The sequence below is a fragment of the Anopheles maculipalpis genome, chromosome 3RL (genome assembly GCF_943734695.1).
Source record: "Anopheles maculipalpis chromosome 3RL, idAnoMacuDA_375_x, whole genome shotgun sequence".
NCBI classification, from domain to species: Eukaryota; Metazoa; Arthropoda; class Insecta; order Diptera; family Culicidae; genus Anopheles; species Anopheles maculipalpis.
In genome coordinates this window covers 27,143,169-27,167,560 of record NC_064872.1, presented here as the reverse complement: position 1 = coordinate 27,167,560, position 24,392 = coordinate 27,143,169, and the positions used below count along the sequence as shown (strand labels likewise).

The window sequence follows — 24,392 nt, the reverse complement described above, 5'->3', positions numbered from 1 at the left end:
ATCAATGGCGAAGAGATTATAAATAATTTTACATTTTACGCTGCTCTTTACAGGATCGATCGTATTTTTGTCCTTTGCTGACGTATATCTTTTTCGTAATTGACAGTCAGATTAACCTTCTTTTTTTTTGCTAAAAAAAGGTATCGATTTATGGTTCAGTATGAGCTTATTTCAATCAGCGAAACATTCAAATTGCACCAATTACCTTCCACTCATCCGTTGTAGCGTGCGACCTCATTTCATGACGTTTTCATCGATTATCTTATCATTTAAGCATGTACAACATCGTTCGGTACCCGGTAGCATTATTTCTGCTGCCATATATATTCATCAGCTGAGTATAATGATGATGGCTATGGTAAGCGGGCACATTCTGAGGTGAATTTAAAATTCAAGTTCACTGCCTCGTGCAGGGGTGACCCCAACGAACCGAAAACCGCGGATGACGCAAAAGCCTAACAACCGCCGTTTCTTTTTTGTCGCTCCAAAAGTGCGCAGAGTGTACAAGCCTACCTGCCCGCCTGGCCTCATACAACGGGCGTGCGAACCAGCGATTGTGTTTTTAAACGAAATCGACGTTACATGTGTTTCTTTGTGTTCTCATAAATCAATGTGTCCTTAGGAAATGTTTTACCTTTGCCAGGAAGAACACGTTCTGCAGAAGAGCGATGGTGTTGTTAATCAAAATAGTGATAGCATTTCCATTTAAGCGTCCGAAAACATTATACCGAAAAGTATCATGCCATAACACATCCCAATCGAAAAATCTGGCGAGGGTTTGGCTCGGGCAGCAACGCAAAAAGCCAAGCCCTACAATATGATGGTGTTTTCTATCGCCAAAAATAAACAAACGGCACACACAGAGACGGCCAACCAGGCTTGTGCCTTAGTTGGGTGTGTGACGCCGATTGATTCTTTTTTAATGTCTACTTCATTCTAAAACGGGGCTTGTTTCGCACTTTTGGTTTTATTTTATTTTCTTTTGGATTTTTTATTCTAGACATTGACAGGTTTTTTATTCTCGACTTTGATAAGACAGTTAAAAGACAGACAACGACAAAGAGTAGAATGTGTCCTTCAACAGTTAAACACATTGAACTCGCAATATTTTGTATGCGTGTCCCTTGTGCCGTCTTTGTGAGATGGCGCGGATCAGCGAGAAACATAGTAATGATCCTAACTGAAGCAGTTCACTTCCTTGAGGTAGATCGTGTCCGGTGATCGTGAACCAATCTCAGAAGAATCTCATTCGATCTGCGTCTTGCTCGTAGTGATGGCGTGTAACGCTAGGCGAATGACAGCAGGTTAATGATTTGTTTTGGGTTTTAATTTTAGATGCCAACGGTTGGGATTAAGTACTCGGTTAGGTAAGCGGATGCACACGTGCTAATTTTGAAGGGCAATTTGCTTTAAAAAAAACCCTTCAGCAATACACGGCTGATAGCTTCGCTGGGTTTGGTTATATGTTTGATACGGGAAAGGAAGGAAAAAACTCAACTATTAATGGCCTTACATTCTTACCATAGAGCACACAAAATATTCCATTTTTTCACTTTTGCTCTATTTTCTTTTGAAAAAAATCTTCCATGCAAATAGTGTGTGAGTCACTGGATTTTTCTGCGATGACAAACACCAAACGAACGGAACGGTACCGATTTTCCGAATCGCATTACCATAACGGTAACCCGTTTGAATCCGATCCAACTGTCCATTCGGGGATACCAAGAGAGGCAGCATTAAATCGATTTGTTTTCATGAATAGTACAGTCACCAATATTGAAGGCACCGGTACATCGTTTCGTTAGCGTTATTGGACCGCATGAACAATCTTAAACGCTTTGAAGAAAGGCACATGTATTCAAATAAACTGCTGACTGAGTTCGGAAACTAACTTACTGCCATCATTTGCCACCATGCTGTTCCCAACCGACTCCTTTTGTAGTTACACACCGTGTGAGACAGATTCACTTACTTCCCGTGCTGAGGGTTACAACAATCAAATTATCTGTTATCACTTTATATCCGTTTCTGTCTCGCTTTTCACCGTGGCGCGTCCATTCTCGCGTGGTTCATTGCCGGTTGTTGTTCCACGATCGACTACTGTTCTTCTGTCCGTAAGCACCGCTCTGTGTGTGGGATGTGCACAAGAAAAGCCAACTTCGGCTACGACGCCTACTGTGCGCTCCGAACCGTACTTGGCAACCCTTGTTCGGGCAGATTGCATACCCACAAAATTGCATCTAAGCAATCTTCTCGCTTAAGGGCGCCTGGTGATGACTTGGGACGATGGCAAACGACTCGTTCGCGAACAGAATTGTGTTCGGGTGGTCGTTTATAAATAGGCGGTACGTCGCCAAAATTGCCGGTGAAGGAAAAGTAAAGCAAAAGAGAAAAAAAGGTAAGCGAACCGGATGCGCCCAATGGTCTGGGGCATTTGTTAAAACCCTACACTGCATATCCTGTGGGTCGGAAGCCAACAATTCAATTGGGAAGGGGGTTTGATTGCGGTTTAAGCTCTATCTAGGAGCAGTTAATCCCATATCCTGCATTTTTTATGCTTTTCTTCATTTTTAGGTTTCCCTCTTTGCCTAAAAAGGGGGATGGGGGTGAGGCGACAACGGCGTCAGTCTTCACATGGCAGGACCGGAAAACAAATCCCATCCGGACCGTCCACCCGTAGTGAGGATTGACTATCTAACTACGTGCAATCAGCATCTCTAGCAAGCCATTAGATGGCCGGCGTGACTTAGAAGGTAGTTAAGCCAAGCAAAAGAAGAAGTTTGCTTAAAAACTATATCTAGGATTTTGTGTATCGGTTAATGAAAGAGTTTACGGATACTTACTGCTAGTGGTGCGATCGGAACTGGTCCGGTGCAGTCGTTAAAATGGATTAAGGGGCGGCGCGAAAATCCTTCCCACAGATGGTGCATTCGGTGCGGGATCGGCCAGGAATATCGAGGAAGTGATGCAGAAGCGATTTGACTGTACGATGGGATGTTTTATGCTTCCGATCGACAAATTCCAATTCTAATGTGCTGTGTGTAATCGTTGCTCTTTTCTTTGGTCAATGTTTTGCGTCGCCAAGAATCATCTGTTACCACTCGTCATCTTCTATTTTATCCGGTCCTTCCTCACAACAGGACCGAACGGATGCCGGCGCCGGAAAGTGATGTTTTTTGTTTATGTTTTTCGAGCTGCGCCAGACAGCCGTGTGATACAACCAAATAGGCAAAAAAGGGTTTACTTGACCAGCATACCACAAAGGTGCCGGCTGTCACGTTGTCATGGAGAATGTGGTGCCTGTGTTTGTGAACGTATAGTGGCGCTAGTAGTAGTAGTGGTGGTCGTATCGTAGTACGGTAGTAGAAAGTGCGTAGTCGCGACTTGCATTAACACTGTATTACATAATTTTCTATTGCAACGCATTGATCGCGCTTAACCATGCAGACTGGTGGCGCTTGTGTGATTAGGCCAGCAACCTTTGGCAGCGCTTTCACGCTGCTGATGATGATGGTGGTGCGGTTTTGAAAATGATTACTGTACGATGTTACAATATCAACTGGAATCCAAACTTCCAAATAACCATTCGCAGCTAAATGGGCGCATTACAAAAGTTGGTGCGTGCACTGAAGGAAGGACGTTTCGAAATGAGGACAAACAGGAAAACTTATGTAAACACACACACCAACACACCGAAGAAATGGAAAACTTTTCTAAACCGGAACACACGACCGAGCGGGAGATTAAACCTGTTTTAGCAACCTTCTATCAGAAAGCTTTTTCTCAGGTTAATGATAAGCACATACTGTCCACTGGCACTGGCCATCGTGGTTTGGCCTTTGTGCGTGACACAATTTCGGTTCCGATTTCGACAGCAGCAGTACATTAAACTTTACCCAACGACACCACGGAAAGCACACAACAAAATGAGCACAACTATATATTTGCTTAGACACTTTCAGTTGCTGGTGGTGAGTGTGTGAGAAGAACGTTGAACTGTTGGACGTGTCGCTCAGTTCGGTTCGAAACAAAACAGCGACATGTTTCCGCCCGCGCGGTCACAACACAAATGATGATAATGGTGGGTGAACGAGCATGGTTCAGTGTTTTCCATATTGCTTTTCACGGTCAGCTGTTTACTTCACCACATTTAGGCGGCTCAGTATGGGCTGGGAAGATGTATTGCCCTTGGGATTGAAATAGGAGGGTGATTTAGGCGTCAAAATAGAGGTGAATTAGTAAATTTTCTGCTTTTAATAACAAAATAGAACTAATTTGTTTTGCAAACAAACGTATCGCGGTGAAAAAACGGCTGTCAAAAGTGGTTTGATTCAGCTGTCAGTTCTGACGTTGTATTGATCTTGTTCATGAGGTTACGATATTGAGATGGGAGATTTATTTGTTTATTATAATAATAAATTAAGGACAGTTTAAGCTGCGCTCTTTTGTAGGACCTGCACTTAAGTACAATTAGAAAAAAATGTTTGGAAAATTTAATAGTTCCGTGAAGTTTAGCCACGTTTGGGTCATTAAATATATCAACCATGAATGTTCAGTTTAGCATAACCAACCATAATCGAGTGAATGCTTCATTAGCATCGTGCCGTTTTTATTATTTAGTATCTACATGCAAATCAACCACTTAATTCGTTGCAATCCGTAAACATTTAGATGGGCGACTGTTTGAAGCCTCTGGCAGCATAGTCGGCCGGAGAATCGCGCTTCGGGAAGTTCGGATAACCTGGATCTCCTGGTACAACAGCTTCACGCGAATGAATCACACGCCAACCGCCCTTACGAGTCCAATCCTGCAAATGGAAAGGAGAATAGTAAAAAAATGTTTGCGGACCATACAGCTGGCAGATGTAAACAAAACATCACCCCGGTTCAACCGCGTCGAGCCGAGTGTGTCCGCCATACTCACATTCTGGTTGTACTTGAAGTAGTAAGCAGTCGAGAGAACAACGAACGCACTCAATGCAATCTTGCCCGTCCAGAAACGAACAGCGTGTGCCCATTCAAGACCCTACAATAAAAGAGGGGAAAAAGTGTTTTTTGAACAACCATTACATAACTCTCGACACAGCCGGACACACTGGATCTGGTGTAGCCTTCCGTAACAAAAACCTACAATAACCGGCGTAAGCACGTTCTGGACCATATTGAGTGGGGCACGGTAGGCACGGCGAATGGGATTGTATCGTTCCTTCCAGTACTCCGGCACGTACTTCGGTTCGTTCGGGGATAGATGCTGATCCTTCAGCCACTGCGCTCTCCAGGCACGTTCTTCAGGGCTCATGCCCAGCAGCCGCTCTCGCTCACGGACCATACGGCCCGTAATGGACATCGGCTTAACGCCTCCGGTTTCGGATGAAGCCATTGCTGTGGCGTTGTAGATCTCCGATTCGGTGCGGAAACAAAATAAAACCGCGATCAGCGAAGATTTCCTTGCAGCCTAATTCGTTCTGCACCGAGGGTTGTCAAATTTCGTATAGCGAAGGAAAGAAAATAAAAAGCAAAAGCAACATACAACACATCATTTTGACAGCTGGTCATGTTCGAAAAAACAACAGGGTTGCTACTTGACCAAGGTGTGCGATAATGAAGAACAAAAGTTTTTTTCCATTTTTCCTGCATTTATGGGTAGGCATAATGGATGAAAACATTACAATAAGTGAAAAAAATATTTCAAATGATTTTTTTCAATATTGCAATAAAATACAATGCAAAGAATTGAGAAAAATCTCTCCTGTACGGAACGATTTCACCTCTAACTATCTTGTTTTCGAATCAACGCGCGTGATCCGTCTATGTTTACAACACTACAGATGCAGCTCAGCTGAGCACCGTTACCTTTGCTAAGTTTTCCCCGTGGAAAGTGTTTTTTCTTCTGGAAAGTGCAGAAAAGCAAAGGCCCAAAATAGAGCAGCTCGTACCCGTAGAGTGTGTAGAGCAAACATAATTCACTTTTGGAAGAAGTTTTAATCGACGGAAGAGAGAGATTGTGTATTGTGGATGAAAGCTTTATTGGCGGAAATTGTGGACAGAACTTTTAATTTAACGCTTTTAGTGCAAAACGTACGCGGGAATAGGTGATACAGCGACGACAGTGTGTCCACACATCATCAGTTCGCTATCTGCCACACTGACACATATACACGCGCGGACACGCACACGGGAACCTCACGGTCGGTTCACGCCACAAGATTTCCCCTGTCATGGCGGCGAATTCGTGAAGCGATAGGATCTAATTTTCTTTCCACCGTTTTCAGCCGAAAAGTTGCCATCAAATTCTCGGAACTCGATCGGTACGTGTGCGCGGAGGTGTTGGGAGTAGCTGTACACCGAGAAAAGTTTACCGTACAGCAACGCAGTGAGAAAAGTGCAGTGTGAAAGGAGTGGGGGATCCGTGGTAGACAACAACACGCGGGACAAATTATTACACAACCGACCGAAACAGTGAAGTCGTCGTCGTCGTGGCCGTGTTGTTCAAAGACGAAAAAGGGCGCAAGCAAGTGCACGCGTATTGCAAAAACAAGCGCGCAAGTGTGTGTGTGTGTGTGTGCGCGGGTCGTTGTGGTTTGTTCCACAGACGAAAGTAAAGTTGTGATCCCAGTGCAACAAAAAACGAGCAAAGTAGGCGCGTTCGTTAGGAAGGTGCTATAGATAGTGAGGAAGAACGTTCATCTGATACACGTTGCCAACGGCAGCACCAAAGCCATGTACATCAACAACACGGATGCGTTAAAGATATGGTTGACGGCGGTTCTGGAACCGCTGTGCGATGCCGATCCGGCCGCCCTGGCCCGGTACGTGCTCGCCCTGCTGAAGAAGGACAAACCGGAGAAGGATCTGATCGTATCGATGAAGGAACAGTTGGACGTGTTCCTGTCCGAGGAAACGCAACCCTTTCTCGAGCGGCTGTTCAAGGTGATCAAGAGCGAGGAGTATCTGAAGTGTGCGCCTGCTCCGGCACCGACCGGACCTAGCAATGGTGCAGCGTCGGCCGTAGCTTCCTCGACCACCAGTGGTAGTGCCAGCGCCCAGCCAGCTACGGCACCAGTGACGCCCGCCGTATCGCTACCGGCTCCATCCGCTTCCTCATCGTCCACCGCGAACCATCACCATGCCGAAGAGGTGAGCAGCAGCTCGCGCATGAGGATAAAACGCGAATTTACGCCACCCCTGCAGCAGGAATCTAGCGCCCGATCCAGCAAAGACTCACAGTCCAGTAGTGCTGCCGGTTCGATCTACTACCCCGGATCGTCAGCGGGTGGCAGTAGTGCATCATCGGTTGTGGCCGGTGGTGTATCGGTGAGCGGCGGATCTTCCGTATCGGAACGATCCTCCAACTCATCATCACACCATCACCATCATCACAGCGAACAGCGCTCGGAGAAGACCTCTTCCGGTGGTACGCATAATTCCTCGTCCTCGGTCAGCAGCAGTAGTAGCGGTGTGGTGGGTGGTCCGGGTGCAGGAACTGTGGCGAGCGCCAGCAACCAAAAGACGTCCACCTCCACCCATCATCAGCATTCGCCAATCAAAGGTTCCAGCGGCAAGGATGATCATGTAAGTGTTGTTCCCCTGGTGCACGATGCGTGCGATGAGTGCGCGTTCTATGTGGTCACCTCCCATAGCTCGGCACGAGATGTGTTGGGTGCTAAATTTATCCCGCACGGTTACGGGCTGACTATAAATATTATTAACAGCAAATGAAAATGGTACGGTCTTCGTTCGGCGCACACCCCATTGGCTGTGCGCCGGCTTGGGAAGCGCATGGGGTGTTCTATGGCACGCTGAGCCGAGTGTCTCTGTACGGTTTTTAAAATCATCATGCGTGCGTTCATGTAGGAGGCAACCTTTTATTTTGTTAGGACTGGGCACAGGATCCCAGAGGAAAGATTTGAAAAAGGGAGTTTAGATGAAATTTTATTTTGTGTCATTTTTTTACGACTCGGGCAGCTCTACAGGCAATGAGTATTTAGCTATGGAGCAATACTAGTGCTTTATGTGTTAAGTACTTTACGAAAGACAGGCCAACATCGACATTCTACTATCCTTCTGGAAAAAAAAAACATTTGGGATTCGATAATGTTCAATACTACGTGTCTTGTGTGTTCCAATCCAGGAGCAATACGGACAGCGAGGTGTGATGGTTCATTTTGGAAAAAAATCACACTGAAGGTGACAAAGATCCGTACTTGATCGACCGCTGGTCTAGCTTATAACGGAGAATAGAGGTAGCTCACAACGACCCATAGAGTACAGTATGCTCATGAGAATGACACCGGACAACCTAGCTAGTACTCTCCTTTAAGCAGGGCAGAGGAGACGTGGCGGGTCCAATTTATGCGGTGTGTATTTCATGCCTAGATCGCGAAGCGGTTCTAGGTCGAGCCTGCTTAATTTACGTATTTATTGTAGATCACTTCGTCTTGGCTCTATCAGATGTTTGTAGTATGCCTAACGTTTGATCTAGATTAATTTTATGATATGATAATACGATATCCTTTTTTATGATTAAAAGATTTAGTGAATTTCTATCTATTTCTATATGGTTCGAAACAATACCTAAAACGATTTTGTATTTTCTAAGCATTTACACCCAAAATCCATTGAAAAATACAAACGCTAAAATAGCTCAGTATTAATGAGCTTCAAATGCCAAGGTTTAAGTTTTTGGAGATATATTTTGGGTTAAGAAACTTTAACAAAAAAGTAGTAATACAAAGTATGTCCAGATGTAGAGCTTCCGTATTATTGCCACGTGCTAGAGAATCAAAACAATAATAAAAAGATACAAAGGAAGACAAATGAGTACTCGTGATAACCCTCTCCTTGTTACACGTTGGTTTTGGTGCGTTTTATTTTCAAAACATTTTCAAGTTTTTAAATGGAGCATTTTGCTTTTTTGTCGATTTTTATGTGTTGGCGTTATAGAAATGCTGGATCATTTTTTACAGCGACAACAGCTTGTACAACACAAGTGACATTAAACGTGTACAGAACGTGGCACAGCATCCGGCTAGTACAGCGGTGCGTTGATCGCGAGCGAGCGAAAGGGAATGTCCTGTACCACCACAGGGCGGTTTCGAGAATGGCTATCCTTGACCTCCTTCTCAGTCGATTTGACAATTCGACAACACTCCCGTGGTTGCTGCTGCTGCTACACGCATTAAACGCCTCTGATTAAGCTATTTGCGTACAACGACAAGCATTGGGCTTGTGTGTGTGTTTGTTTTGGGAGATACCATTATTGTTATACTATAAAAAGAAAATTGATTGGTATTTTAATGGAGATACATCGACGATCCAGTTCAGCACTATTCCAAACTCCAATTAAGCTGGTGTTGAAAATGAAAAACAATCAAGCAAATGTTGCTCTTGCTATTCACAGAATGATCTCTAGCTAATATGCAAATATGGCTGAAGCATGTTCTACGTGCCAGCGAGTGCAGGATGGAACAAGAATGATGCATTCATCATCATCATCATCACCATCAGCATTATGATCAACAACAAAAGGCACTTTCAATTCTCCTTCCTGCCGAGTGTGCGTGCGTAATTGGGGCCTGGAACTCGCTGTGAAACATATTTTTTGTGCCGGGTTGTTTTTTTTTGCCAATGTTTTTTTTATTCGATAGGGCATCTAATTTTGCCATTCATGTAATTTTTGTTGATAGTTTACACATGATTAGATTTTCTTTTCTAGCTTATTGTGCGATGTGTTAAGATCGATGGATAGTTCAGTGTCTTTACAAGACATGAAATGTAGTTTTTTGGTAAATGTTACAGGGATTTCCATGTTGGAAAACGATCCTTCTGGTGGACTGATCGACTTTCACTAACAATACATCTTTTTTTTTTGACAAAATTGTCCACTTTCTTCAATCAATTTTCGTAGTTTAGCTTGCAAAAATTTCATCTTTAAATATATTCTATCAATTGTGTTCACTTTCACACTTTTAAAGGCCATGCTGCGGGGTAAAAAATACTTTAAAATTTATATCAAGTCAATCTTCTCTTCAACGAAGATCCATTTTAGTTTTTCGCATAATCAGTTAATCGGTACAATTCAAAGTATATCCGCCGAAGTATATCCGTGCATGGCAAGCATTTGGGTTTTAGCATTTGGGTTGTTGTTTTTACCTTTATAAATCAAGTAAAATCTCGTTTGTATTCGGGCGAGATGAAAAATAATCCTAAAGGGGTTCACAACAGAGTTTTCCTTCTATGTTCATCAAAATCACAACCGGACGACGGTTAGACATGAAAGAAAGGAAGAGAATTTAATGAATCGTACGAGACAAGTTACTTTTTCTCATTTCTATATTGAATTTGAATTTAGTTTAATTTTTTAGCTTGTTTTTTTTTAATTTTCAGTACATTTTCCGGTATTGCTAAAAATTTAATTTTATTTATTCCTTTTCGGCAAGAAGAAAACTTAATTATTTTGAACAAAGATTAAGACAAATGGAACGGAAAAAACTCCTTATGCGATGTGTACCTTCACAACGTAAAATACACAGTAAAAATATTAGCAAACTTCATTAGCACAATTAGCAATATCAAATAAAAAAAATTGTGCTGAATTGTTATAATCCAAATTTATAATAAAGAACAGGAATTCCTTTGTTCATGCGAACAGTGCCGCTAGAATTGTGGGATTTGTGTCATAAACGGTGCTACATCTTGCATATGTCATTTTTCTAGATTTACAGAAGCATTTTTGTAACACGGTAAACCCTGTAAAAACAACAATTTAATTTGATGCAATAATTACATTTTCATCTAATGATTTTTAATTATTTGCTCAACACAATTTTAATCACGGAAAGGATGTGGATTTCGAAAAGTACTCGAAAAAAAAGGTTGATTACTACACTACGATTGAAGTAAACCCTGTACACGTACAACCGATGCAATCATCCTATTTACGTGGGCAACCCATTACTCAGTTTGGTCTGGCCGGGGTCTTTCCCCCTATGCCTCACATAGGCCCCGGGGACGGATGGCTCACTGATGATGACTGCGCGCGCATCTCGTTTCTAACGCGAGTCCGTAGAGCGTGTACAAACTTGTTCAAACCTGACTTGCCAAGCGTGCGTGTATGGCCACTTCTGTATTACGTAGTGTACCAAACAGGGGGAAATCGTGGCCGCACGGAGATTAGTTCTGTTTGTTGATACTGGCTGTTTGTGACCCTATTGGATGCATGAGATTGGCCTATTATTTATTTATTTACTTCGTACACTTACAGTGCGTTATGGAAATGGGTAAAGTTCATTGGTACATACGAATATTTTTAAAGCCTCCGATGATCTGTGATGGGATCCGGAATTTGATCACTTACAACAACGATCGTTAAATCTGTTTTACGTTTTTTTTCATTTATTTATAGAGGCTTTGAGTCTCTGAGACTACATACGCCTCTCTACCGTATTCAAAAAGTAAATAATATTAATACAAAACTATTGGGATTATGGCTACTAAAGTGTTAAAACTATTGCTGGAATTTCTCTGCATAAATTGTTGATGCGTAAAAATTTAATTAGGCGGTTTCGATGCGGTTTGTCGGGTGATAGGATTGTCGCGTATCTAGTCCGGAATGATCCGGAACCCAGAAGAAATCGATTATCGAGGAGGCAGGTAATCGACCTTCGTCGGCGGCTAGTTGGATGGCTATTGCTTCGGCAGTGAAGATGGAAGTATGATTAGGGAACTTTATGGCATTGTTATCGAGACTTGAATAGAGCCCACAGCGGCGATGGGCGATGAGTGCAGTTGCTTCGATTCCTTTCTCAAGGATCCGAGCTGCAGCTGCTACGAGTGGGTTGGTTGTGATGTGTGTTGCATAGGAAGGAGTCCGCTTTTGCAGACGAACGAGTCAGTCGGGCTGGTGACAAATGCACCAAGAGCAAACTAATCTAAATTCCAATCTGTTTTACTATTTTTTTTACGCAATCTGTTTTACTCATTTGTATCTCCTCTCTCTCTCTCTTTTCGTTTTTCTTCTTTCAGAGCAATAGCAGCAGCACGCGCCGCAGCCGCCGTATGCAGAATCGTTCTCGCAGCCGTTCCCGGTCCCGGTCACGGTCGTACGAACGTACGCGTGATACCCGTCGATCCCGCTCCCGCGAACTTCAGCAACGTACGCGCGGTGGAGGTACCGGTGGTGGTGGTAGTGGTGGAAACAGTGGTACGGGCGGTGGTGGCGGAAGTGGGATTGATTCCAAGTCTGGTGGACGTGGATCGTATCGCAACAAGTCACCGTTACGTAGCAACGATTCGTTCCGGCGCTACGATCGCAAGGGATACAACAATGATCGACGCAACAATGGTCCCAACAATGCTGGCGGTACGACGGGGCCTGCTACCACCGGCACTACTGTTTCAAATTCCGGTGGTAATGGCATTGGAAGTACCCGTTCCCAGCGGATTCGTTCGCATTCCCGCAGCCGTTCACCGTCACCAAACTCGGATCGGAGGAAGATTGCCCGCTCAATGACACCGGTCCGATCGGGAGTGACCGCTGCATCAGCAGCAGCAGTGCCAGGTGATGGCGCAATAGTAAATCCTGTCACGACGCTGGTTCCTCCAGTAACGGGTGGTGTTCCACTTATTCCGGTCGGTGGTGCAACGGTAGCTCCAACGATTACTCCCGTACCTCCACCATCGGTTGGATCGCTCGATCGTGCCCTGAATGCGACGGGCGGTGAAGGTGGAGCTGCATCGGCCGTTCCCGGATCTTCCAAGCGGCAGCGTTGCCGTGATTTCGACGAAAAAGGTTACTGTATGCGCGGTGAAACATGCCCCTGGGATCATGGTGTCGATCCGGTCGTACTGGATGGGCTCAGTGATCCGGCGATGATCGCACAAATGCGCGGTACGATTGTGCCCGAGTACAGTCCCGATGCACCGGAGCTGTGGAACAAACCGTCCGGGATACCGGGCGGGCCCATTGGTGGTGTGCCGGCTATCCGACCGGCACAACGTGTCGGTGGTGGCATCGGTGGATTTCTACCACGCGGAGGACCAGTCGGTATGGGTTTGACGTTCCGCGGTGTTTCTCCAGTGTTTCCAATGCAAGGCTTTGCCGGTGCTCCGATCGGTGCTACTCCACTACAACGTGAGCTGATATCCGTGCCGGTTGTGGATGCGAATAAGGGTGGCGATGTATCTGCGGATCATCGTGGAAACCGGTTCGAGCCAGAAGATGCCGTTGCCATTGCTGACGGACCGATGGTGGTGATGGGTGGTGGTGGCGGTGGTAAGCGTAAGATGCCCATGAACAATAGACATGGACCACGTGCGATGGGTGGTGGGCATGGCGGTGTTGGTGGACCCGGCGGACCTGGCTCGATGATGATGAACCCGCAGCACAACTGTTCGCTTGAGCTGCGCAAAATCCCACGCGGATTGAATGAGATTTCGCACCTGAATGATCATTTTTCAAAGTTTGGTAAAATCACGAACATACAGATCCGGTACGATAATGATCCGGAGGCGGCCATTGTTACGTTTACGACGCACGCGGAAGCTAATGTGGCGTACCGGAGTACTGAGGCGGTGCTGAACAATCGCTTTATTAAGGTGTTTTGGCACATACCAACTGCCGGTGGTGAGCAGCCCGCCATTACAGCACCGGCCAAAACGGAACATTCGCTGCGAAGATCGTACCCGAATCAGTACAGCATTAACAACAATCTAAGCTCGGCGGGTGCAACAGGTACGACGCAAACTGGTCCAACCGTTGCAGGTGGCAAAACGCTTCAGCAAACGAAAGACGATGGGAATGGTAGTCAGGTGGTGATGGTGGTAGCGAACGGAAACGAGAATCTTGCACCGCAACAGCAGCAAGTGGCTGGACCGGGTCCGAAAGGTAACAATGCTAACAAATACATCAGTACGGGTGCACCGGGGGTAGTTGGTGTTCCGGGTGGTAAGACGGCTGCCCGGGCACAGAATGAGCTGCGCAAGAAGCAAGAACAGGTGAAAAAAGTCATCAACGAGCGCAAATACCTTCTCCTGAACGGTTATCTTAAGGAGCAGCGGAAATTGCTCGAACTGATCGTAACGTACGAAGCGAACGATCCTCGTCGGCCAAAGTTAAAGGAATCGCTCGATGAGTTGCAGTCCAAAATAAACAATCTGAAGAAAGAGATCGAGCAGGATCAGCAACTCCTGAAGGCGAACACGGTCATCCGAGGTCCGAACGCTCCAAAGCACAAGACGAAAGCTCAGCACGAACGGGAACAGCTCGATGCGGAGCTGGAACAGATTGCTCAGGAACAGCGAACGTTCCGTGCACCGGATGGAGCACCGATTGGAGGACCACCAACCCAATCGGTAAAACCTTACGGTACGCGTAAGGCTGGTGCAGTCGTACGGGTAGCACCACCCGGTACGACCAGTGTCGATCGACGGCCAACCACCATCTTGATAACTGGCTTTTTGGAAGAAGAAGCAGAATCCCTTCTCGAACATTTCAAACAATTCGGTGAAGTGACGAAACATCAGCTCGACAAAACCGAGCCTTCACTGCAGATCAGCTTCAGTACACGCCCAGTGGCGGAGAAAGCACTGGCACGTGGTAAGCAGTTTAACAAAAAGATGCTTTCGATTGTTTGGCAGCAGCAGACGACGGCAGCGATTGCGCCGGCAGCACCAACCGGTGCGAATCCGGTGCCAGCAGGGGCAACACCGGCAGAAGTTGGTAAAGATGGCGGCGACCATGCGCTGATACATTCGAGTAGCGGTCGGGATGATGGACTAACGTCGAGGAAGCTGCTGGAAGAGGAAGAGGAGGAAGACCTTGATGAATCGAGTGTGGATCGGATGGTGCGCACGAGGGGCGGTGGTAGTGGTGGTGCCGACATCAATTCATCCTCGCTGGAAACGCTAACCGAGACGGACGAGCTGATCGACATGCCGCTCATGGTGGAGGAGGAGGAAGACGATGACGACATGGAAGGGGAACGATCGTGGCGTCGTTAGGATTTGGAAGTCTTTTTAGCGCCAACTATTTTTTTTTTGTAGTCACCTAGAAGTTCGCCATTTTTAAAGCGTGCGCACCTGCGCCTCTCGACGAGCAGTTAGACTTCGTTATTGTTTTTCATTTTCATTTTCGGTTAGTAATTAGTAGAAGAACTGCGTGCATGCGTGTGTCCGTTTGTGTGTGTGTGTGTGCGTGTGTTTAAAGCTATTATTTTAAAATTTGATGAAATTTCACTCCCTTTCAATCCGGTCACCTCTCTCTACGTAAGAGAAGTGGAGAAGCTTTTTTTTTCTTGTTATTATATTATTTGAGAAGGTAAATTTGTCGCGAAGAATACTTGCGAAGGTTAAGTTATGTTAGCAAATTAGTAAGCGTGCATATATATGCCTCTCCACGCATATGGATCCGTTAGGAAGAAGGATTTGGATTGATGGAAAAACTAATAACAAAGTCGATACCCAGGAATTATAAAGATTAATTTTAATACCCGTTTTGTTTTTTTAAAATGAAAAATAGGATTTTGTCCATATACTGCGCTCTTGAAACTCTCGCGTGTGCGTGTTTTTGTTCTAAAACGCAGTCTACACGAAGCGCAAGTTGTAGCGAATACTTGATTTTCTTTAAAAATGCTGTCGATTTTTGATACATTTCCACACAAAACTAACAGCATTCGTTTTTCGCAAAATCGACTGTGAGTTTTGGTTTGCTGTCTAAAAATAGACAGTATTTTGACAGAAAGTTAAGTTTGCGCTGGAAGTTGCGCTTCGCGTAAGCCACGTTTGGTAGTACTTTTACAATTCTAGCGAGCGTGATTTTATGTTTTTAATTTTCATTCACGATGTTGCGAGTTCTCATTCTTTTCTGTGCTTTTTTTTGCTGCTATTTCACTTTAATTTGAATGCTTTGCAAAAAAAAAAACGCAGCAAAAATCGCGTTCCAAATGCTAGACGAAACCCGACGAATCAATGTTGTTTTGGGGTCCATCGACCAGCCCTATAAACCGTGTGCGAGCAATTTCTATGCTCGTGAAAGCGATAGCTAGAAGTAGGAGTATGTAAAAAAAAAAAACAAACAAAAACAACAGATACAGAAACAAGCGTTTTGTACTTTGTTTAGTAGTGAAACGATATACAGCAAGCGTTTTTTAATACGACAAAAGTATCATGTGTGCGATTTGTTGTTAGTAGATGGATGATCATGTTACAGTGTAAAGAGCGTTTGTAAGATCAACTGCGTGCCCACGCCCATGCTCGATTAGCCATCGCACGAATTTACGCCTCGAAAGGTATACTCGTAGCAGTAAAAATGGTCTGTGCTTCTATAGAAAGGGCATACGGATTTGCTGCGATGTTTTGCGTTCATTTGTACGATGGCACACCATCACGAGTCACAAACTGGGTTTGGTCGTAACGCACTTGGTCAATGATACACGTATACCAGAAAATGATTTGTATGAGTAGCTCGTAAGTCGAAGCCAAACGAAAAAAAAAAGAAAAAAAAAAGATAACACCACCCTGGCTGGGCAACACGATTTGGCAGTAATGATAACGAAAAGAAGAAAAAAACAACAACAACAAAAGAAAGAAAAGAACGAACTGTGAAAAAAAGAAACAATCCACTACAGAAAAAAAGAAAACAAAAGAAACAAGAACACGAAAAAAAGAGAAACTAAAAAAAAGAACACAGTAAGCGATTAAAAAAAACTACAAAAGAGTCACAACAACACAGTGTGTAATGATAAAACAAAACATCAATGCTGACAAACTAATGCATTGAATGAATCGGTAAAGGAAGAAGAAAGTCGCTGTAAAATTGCGAACTGCACGAGATAAGCAACAAAATAGAATTGCAAACAAAAATTAGCATCTTTTTGAGTATGATAGTACCATTACTATTGCTACTACTACTACTACTATTACAAAAAATAATAATAATAATAATAATAATAATAAAGTGAGTTTAAGAAATGATTTCAGTACAGAAATTGCAAAAGCGATCCCCGCAACTCAAACTTGCGATAGGAGTTGTGTAATAGTCATACAAACAAAATCAAACTGTGTTTTATTTCAACTGTGTTGGGAAGGGTGCGTGTGAGTGTTTTTGAGAAATTGTTAGTGTTAAGTTGGTTTGATTTAATTTAATTTAATTTTTCCCTCTTATTCCTCGCTTAACGACCTGTTTGATATCACGTCATTTCAAAGTAAGGTTAATTTCCCTATACAATACCATTACTGTGATACAATATGGAAGATATGAGCTCTGCCCAAAACTGATGAACTCCTTCAGGAAAATGCTCAAACTGCTCAGTTCAATTCGGCTTATCAGACACTTGGACTTATCCGAAGACTATCCTCGGAGTGCTCGGACCACTCCTACAGCACTGACTCCGTACTCCGAGTCAGTGCTTTAGAATCCCGAGTTGAGAGGGTACAAAAATTGTTTGCTCTCTCTGCGATTAGGCGCTTTCTTGGTCGCTCCCTCCTTGCATTACCACCCTGCTCAACTCGGTGTCATATTCTGGACCTCATTGGAATCGAGACGTAGGATTTATTCTTAGAGTTTCCGACGCGCCATCCCTCCTTTCTGTTATTCCTTTTTTTATCCCCTCACGATCCCTTCGTCCTCGTCCACCTTTAATGATTCCTGAACGCTGCACAGTATTTGGCTCAAACGATCCACTGCTAGTTTGTTTCCGTAATTTCAATGCTTGGTTCGAACTCGAGTCCGCTGATCAGATCAATGAGGTATCGATATTCACTGAAAAAGGGATAGAAAATAGAAACAAATTACTTACAAATGATTCACATTGATTGGCTGTGTTGTAATCAGAATCGTATTAGTTTATTATCCTAAATAAATATTCAATTTCTATTTCGCGCTGCTCAAATTCGATTTCCGTTTTAACTACACTATTAATATCTAACCCCGTGCCTCGAGCATCATTTTCCGGATGGCCACCTTCATCGTGCATCGCCTTGGTGGTGACCATTCCGACAGCAGGCCACCAACCCACGCACCAAAAATCGCTTCATCCGTTTGTGGACGACTTTCTTCCATCAAACGGTTCGTTGCTGCAGAAACTGTTTCCAGCGTGTTTAAAATGATTTGGTTGTGGGTGTGGTTAATTTCTTCCCGATGACGGTTTACGGCAAGTGTACGCTGATGGGACGAAACGATTCGAGGCGGACTCGGCGGTGGTGTTTCTTCGCCTCGAGACGGTTCCGGCTTGAAAGATGCATCAGTTATGGAAGCTTCCGGTGATTGTGTTACTGCACGGGATGTTCCTGGTGGCGGAGTTAGCGCTCGAGACGATCCTGATGACGATGTGTTTGAGACCGTTTGTGATAGGCTAGGTGATGCATTTGCCTCTAAGGACTCTTGGTCAATAGGTGGTAGGATAGCTTGAGCCGAATTTGATGACTCGAGCAGTAGCTAGAATTAAACCAAAGTCATTAGGATAGACCTTAACAATATCTTAAAATAATGAACTAAAATAATTACAGATTTGCGTGCCATCAGTCGAATGTTGCGAGGAGTTTTTAAAGTGTCTTGTAAACTTTTAGTTGTTCTCGATACCGTCGATTTCGATACATCGATTCCGTGTTCCTCTTTCAGTTTTGTAACAATCTGTTTCAGCGTAATCCTGTGATCCGCCTCTATCCACTCCTTGATCAGCTGAACGTGTTGTGAGTTTATTATTCTCACATATGACGAATTACGCTCCTTTGGCGTCTGTCCCGTTTCGCGAAATCTTTTAATAACTCCATGCACGGTGCTGCGCTTCATGTGTAACATACCGGCTATCTCCTTCATGTTGTATCCTTTTTCGTAGGCACGCACAACTTTTTCGCGTTCAGCGTTCGTCGTGTGTTTGCTGGTTTTAAGTGGTTTCATGTTACTAAAAAGCATAAAGGATATTGGTGAAATCAAGGGAAAATTGCTATTTTCAAGTGAATTTACCGCATAACGATCGTAACTTTACTTGGTAAAATGAGGCAAATGTAGTCTCTAAGACTCAAAGACTCTATAAATAAACGAAAAAATGGGTGAAATTTTAAACAAAACAAACAAACAAATTGGTACGAGGTTTGACATACCGGACCAATATGTCAATTACGATGGAAGACGGTTGGGATTCGATGCAGTTGGGCGCGATTAGAATGAAGGTGAGAACGGCAGTGTTTTACTAAAATTTTGCCTGGCCGTTATCAGATCAGATTAAGATTGTTATTTTTTGCAGTTGATTGTTGCACGAAAGAAGCGCGTTGGTGCGACTAAATTTGCGATGTGATGAACAAAGCGAGTGTTGTCATCCACGCGGGTGTATTTGAATGCGTTCGATTTCTACCACAGCTGTCGTCATCTGTCATTTTCGATGCGATATTGCAAAACAAATCGAACATCAACAACCAACGCACGTGCGAGAGAAGCTACACGGAACGCTAAAAGCCGCGAATCTTATAAAATAGTGAAAAAGAATCTTTATCGTTAACGTAGTGCGAAAGCCCGTTCCCCCATTTAGCTGCGCACAGTAAGGAAAAGAAAGCGCAAGATGTCGAATGTGGACGATTTGTTTAGTGTGTTCGAGCAGGAGAACGATGACAATGGGCCCGTGCCGGTAGTGCTGGCCGAACAAGCACCCACCGTAGCCCCGACCGTAAATAAATCGAAAAAAGATGATAACAATGACAAGGGGTTTGTAGCATCATGTTGATTGTGTTAGATACGGGTAATATTTTAATGGAAATTGGCTTTGTTTGTAGGGAGCCTGCTGCTGGACGTAACAAGCGCGACCTGGAGGTGGTAGAAATGTTAAGCGACGAGGAACAAACTCCGAAAAAGCCCAAGGTGGAATCGATACTGGACGATATAAAGTAAGTAGAATGATGATTTGATATTCAACTTCACACAACTCTATTTTTTCTTTTTTTTATTCCCCCCCCCCCCCCCCCTCCCAGTCTGGACAACATTGAGAGTCGCATCAAGGTGCACACGATACAGTCGCCGGAAGCGTGTACGCACGAGGTGGCCGTCTATCCGGACCAGAAGTACATGCCACTTAAACCCGCTACCGGCAAACCGGCCAAAGAGTACGCATTCGTATTGGATCCGTTCCAGAAGGAGGCAATCCTATGCATCGAAAACAGTCAATCCGTGCTGGTGTCCGCGCATACGTCCGCCGGTAAGACCGTGGTGGCGGAATATGCCATCGCGAAATCGTTAGCGGACAAGCAGCGAGTCATCTACACCACACCGATTAAAGCGCTCTCGAACCAGAAGTATCGTGAATTTCACGAAGAGTTTAAAGATGTCGGGTTGGTGACGGGTGATGTGACGATCAATCCGAGCGCATCCTGTCTGATTATGACGACGGAAATTCTGCGCAACATGCTGTACCGAGGGTCGGAGATTATGCGTGAGGTCGGTTGGGTTGTATTTGACGAGATTCACTACATGCGCGATAAGGAGCGTGGTGTGGTGTGGGAAGAAACGCTTATCCTGCTGCCGGACAACGTGCACTACGTGTTCCTGTCGGCGACGATTCCTAATGCGCGTCAGTTTGCGGAATGGGTTTGCCATCTGCACAAACAACCGTGCCATGTGGTGTATACGGATTATCGACCAACACCGTTGCAGCACTATCTGTTCCCTGCTGGTGGTGATGGCATTCATCTGGTGGTGGATGAACGGGGCCAGTTTAAGGAGGATAATTTTAACACGGCAATGAACGTGCTGCAGACGGCTGGAGAGGCGGCTAAAGGTGATCAGAAGGGTCGGAAGGGTGGCCTGAAAGCGTCCAACCAGGGTGAGACGAACATTTTCAAGATTGTAAAGATGATCATGGAGCGGAACTTTGCGCCGGTCATTATATTCTCGTTCAGCAAGAAGGACTGTGAGGTTTACGCGATGCAGATGGCAAAGTTGGACTTTAATTCTACGATGGAGAAGAAACTGGTCGATGAAGTGTTTAATAATGCGATGGATGTGCTAACGGAAGAGGATCGTCAGCTACCGCAGGTCGAGAACGTGCTACCTCTATTGCGGCGTGGAATCGGCATTCATCATGGTGGATTGCTACCCATTCTCAAGGAAACGATCGAGATCCTATTCGGGGAAGGTTTGATTAAGGCGCTGTTTGCGACGGAAACGTTTGCGATGGGACTAAACATGCCGGCCCGTACGGTACTCTTCACCAGTCCGCGAAAGTTCGACGGCAAAGACTTCCGTTGGGTAACGTCCGGTGAATACATTCAAATGTCGGGACGTGCCGGTCGGCGTGGTTTAGACGACAAAGGTATCGTTATCCTGATGATCGATGAAGCCGTCTCACCGATGGTTGGCAAGGACATCGTGCAGGGGAGACCAGATCCGATCAATTCCGCATTTCACCTGACGTACAATATGGTGCTGAACTTGCTGCGTGTCGAAGAGATCAATCCGGAGTACATGCTGGAACGATCGTTCTTCCAGTTTCAGAACCAATCCTCCATACCGGAGATTTATAAGCGTGTCCAGCGGAAACAAAAGCAACTGCTGGCGGTAGAAATTAAGGACGAACAGTCGATCGTTTCGTACCATCACATTCGCGAACAGTTGGATCGACTTGGCCAGGAGTTCCGGGAGTATATGACGCGACCCGTTTATTTGGTCCCTTTCCTGCAGCCGGGTCGCATGATAAAGATCCAATCGGATGCGGGAGAGTTCGAGTGGGGCATCATAGTGAACTTCAAGAAGGAAAATGCAGACTCGAAGCAAAATCCACTTAAAACCGAGCAGAAGGTAGTGATCGATGTGTTGCTCCACGTGGCGGATGGATTCGAGAAGGAAGGCATCCCGAAACCATGTCCAGCGGGAAAGCGTGGATCGGTAGAGGTAGTTCCCGTGCTGCATAAGCTTGTATCACGCATCAGCTCGCTGCGTGTTTACTACCCGAATGATCTGCGTCCGGCGGATAATCGTCGATCGGTGCTGAAGACGATCGAGGAAGTGAAGAAGCGATTTCCGCAGGGCCCTCCACTGCTAAACCCGATCACCGATATGCACATTCAGGAGAAAGAATTCCAAGGAATCGTCGAGATGATCGACAAGTTTGAGAAGCGTCTGTTTGCTCACCCGCTGCACGAATCGTCCGGTCTTGAACGATTGTACTCTCAGTACATGAACAAGCTAGAGTTGGAAAAGGAACTACGGAACGAGAAGAACGCACTTCGCGAAGCACGCAGTCTATTGCAGATGAGTGAGTTGAAGCACCGGAAGCGTGTACTTCGCCGTCTCGGGTACTGCACCACAGCCGATGTGATTGAGTTTAAGGGTCGAGTAGCTTGCGAGCTAAGCTGCGCGGACGAGCTACTCATCACGGAGATGGTGTTTAATGGTACGTTTACGGACCTAACGCCGGCCCAATCGTGCGCATTGCTAAGCTGTTTCGTGTGCGACGAAAAGAGCAGTGAAATGCCGGCGGCAACGCAGGAACTGTCTGGGCCGTTGCGTCAAATGCAGGATTTAGCACGCCGGATAGCGAAGGTGTCGAACGAGTGTAAGGTGGAGGTGGACGAGGAACGGTACGTCGATTCTTTTAAACCGTTCTTGATGGATGTGGTGTTGTGCTGGTGTAAGGGTGCCTCGTTTGCGCAACTCTGCAAGATGACGGACATTTTCGAGGGGTCTATTATTCGGTGTATGCGTCGGCTGGAGGAACTGCTGCGGCAGATGGTACAGGCATCGAAAACGATCGGTAACACGGATCTAGAGAATAAGTTCTCCGAAGCGATCCGGTTGCTGAAGCGTGATATCGTGTTTGCTGCGTCACTTTACTTGTAAGGGTTTAGGAATGAATGGCGAGAGATGGGAGGAGTGGTGGGAGACTGCGTAAAGAGAATGATAAATAAATAATTAATAAAGCTTAATTGGACAATGTAACCTGGTGTATGGTTTGAGGATTTGTAGATATGGTCGGTTGATTTGTCACAGTCGTGGCAAACATGGGTTAAGCGAAAGATTATGTTGAAATCTTCGTTACAGCATCATCACCGTTGTGAGGATATCTGGGTCCATCACCATCAGTATCTAAAGTGTTGAACGGGTGGGGTGGGGGATACATTGGAGGTCCTGTGAAGACATGTTGCCGACACCCATGTTCACAAAAATGAAAATTACTTCCTCCTTGGAGTCGATCATAAATTGAGTTAAGGGGAAAGAAGGATGGAGTCGCTGTATTGTGTCCACTTTATCTTCAAAGTGGCGTAACATTTTTTTAGTACTTCTCTTTTTGTTAAGCTCGAGAACTAGCCAAGGTTTTCCTGCCATTGCTGGTTTCATTGACTATGTAAACCTTTAGCTGCATAATCAGTCCTGTGTACAAGGAAACAGTTCGGACGGGATTCGGTATACGGTTCTGCCGTGTGAAGACAGCAACCCCAGATAAGAAATCTACTTAGATTGTAATGATGTAACTTAGATACTAGATATTCTACTAGAACTTGACCGGAATTTGAATGCCATACGAACGAAAGCTTGAGCTTAAATAAACCTGTAGAATATGAGGATCAGGCCTGAAGTTCATTTTAAACTCCAACTTTCTGATAGTAACTACTATACTACAAGAATTCACCAGTTCGGTTTTGCTTACCAAGTCATTGCTTTGTCCGTTGGGCTCACCAATGTTGGTTGGAAAAGCGCTTGAAAAGGCTTTTCCGACGGATTTTCTCCATCCTGTCAAAGCAAACGGACACGTTCGGACGCATCTATCGATCCCAGTACCTGTCAGATGAGATTTTCCCCCAATTTCAGCACAGTAAGGACGAACAGTGCTTGACGGTGGCGGCGTTCCTGGAGTTACTCGTCGAATGCCTCCCAGAAGGTGTGTTTTCCTTCTGCAAGCGCCATCCTCTCAATCAGTTCTTGTGATCCGCGTGCCGTGTGTTACTTATCCGCCAAAACGGCGTGACTAAAAAGGTGTGAAAAGAAAAAGTGTGTCCAACAGAATCATATCAAAGCGACAGCTTCTGTAGTCCTACGGTTTGGGTTGGGTAGCTGTTTTTTTAACAGTTTTTCATCCTTTTTTTCTCTCTCTGTTGGGGGGAGGTGGAAGGTCCGGGTGGAGCTTCCTCTCTACTCTCTTTCTCACAAAATCTCTCGTGAGTTTTCCAGCGCGTGCGCATCCAGTCTGTGACTCGCGCAAAAAGACGAAACACCGCGTCTTCCAAAAGGGGGGAAACCTACGCGTGTGTATGCGTGGCGGGGATATAGCAACGAGGGAGGAAAATTCTCACGGTTGCAAGTGAATACGCGCGTTTCCCAAATCGGTCTCAGTAGTATCGGCTAGCGTACGCGCGTACGGATCGTGCACTCTCGTGTCCAGCGTGTTCCGTGTCAACCGACGGTCTCGGGC

The 24,392-nt window shown here is 45.1% G+C and overlaps 5 protein-coding genes across 5 annotated transcripts in view; 2 read left to right on the top strand and 3 right to left on the bottom strand.

Moving 5' to 3' along the window:
• LOC126565133 (uncharacterized) overlaps window positions 1-24,392 on the bottom strand; it is a 358,067-nt gene that overhangs the window by 10,601 nt on the left and 323,074 nt on the right. The gene's annotated exons all lie outside the window — the stretch shown is intronic.
• Window positions 4,593-5,380, bottom strand: LOC126565527 (uncharacterized). The gene is made up of 3 exons (XM_050222712.1): window positions 5,132-5,380; window positions 4,925-5,026; window positions 4,593-4,808 (listed from the first exon to the last, which is right to left on the bottom strand). Exons 1-3 carry the CDS (start codon window positions 5,378-5,380, stop codon window positions 4,668-4,670), a joined length of 492 nt encoding a protein of 163 aa, XP_050078669.1. The 3' UTR covers window positions 4,593-4,667.
• LOC126563883 (zinc finger protein swm) lies at window positions 6,692-15,000 on the top strand. Its single transcript, XM_050220670.1, has 2 exons — window positions 6,692-7,572; window positions 12,025-15,000. The coding sequence occupies exons 1-2, from the start codon at window positions 6,721-6,723 to the stop codon at window positions 14,998-15,000; spliced, it is 3,828 nt and encodes a 1,275-aa protein (XP_050076627.1). The 5' UTR covers window positions 6,692-6,720.
• Window positions 17,921-18,895, bottom strand: LOC126565152 (uncharacterized). The gene is made up of 2 exons (XM_050222300.1): window positions 18,503-18,895; window positions 17,921-18,433 (listed from the first exon to the last, which is right to left on the bottom strand). Exons 1-2 carry the CDS (start codon window positions 18,893-18,895, stop codon window positions 17,921-17,923), a joined length of 906 nt encoding a protein of 301 aa, XP_050078257.1.
• LOC126564017 (exosome RNA helicase MTR4) lies at window positions 19,773-22,825 on the top strand. The gene is made up of 2 exons (XM_050220918.1): window positions 19,773-19,875; window positions 19,960-22,825. Exons 1-2 carry the CDS (start codon window positions 19,811-19,813, stop codon window positions 22,820-22,822), a joined length of 2,928 nt encoding a protein of 975 aa, XP_050076875.1. The 5' UTR covers window positions 19,773-19,810; the 3' UTR covers window positions 22,823-22,825.

Coding starts and splice junctions, on each gene's coding strand:
- LOC126565152 (XM_050222300.1), bottom strand. CDS start 18,895: ATGAAACCACTTAAAACCAGCAAACACACGACGAACGCTGAACGCGAA. Junction 18,434..18,502: donor GACTGATGGCACGCAAATCT/GTAATTATTTTA, acceptor GTTTAATTCTAG/CTACTGCTCGAGTCATCAAA.
- LOC126564017 (XM_050220918.1), top strand. CDS start 19,811: ATGTTAAGCGACGAGGAACAAACTCCGAAAAAGCCCAAGGTGGAATCG. Junction 19,876..19,959: donor TCGATACTGGACGATATAAA/GTAAGTAGAATG, acceptor CCCCCCTCCCAG/TCTGGACAACATTGAGAGTC.
- LOC126563883 (XM_050220670.1), top strand. CDS start 6,721: ATGTACATCAACAACACGGATGCGTTAAAGATATGGTTGACGGCGGTT. Junction 7,573..12,024: donor CCAGCGGCAAGGATGATCAT/GTAAGTGTTGTT, acceptor TTCTTCTTTCAG/AGCAATAGCAGCAGCACGCG.
- LOC126565527 (XM_050222712.1), bottom strand. CDS start 5,380: ATGGCTTCATCCGAAACCGGAGGCGTTAAGCCGATGTCCATTACGGGC. Junction 5,027..5,131: donor ACGTGCTTACGCCGGTTATT/GTAGGTTTTTGT, acceptor CTTTTATTGTAG/GGTCTTGAATGGGCACACGC. Junction 4,809..4,924: donor ACTTCAAGTACAACCAGAAT/GTGAGTATGGCG, acceptor TTCCATTTGCAG/GATTGGACTCGTAAGGGCGG.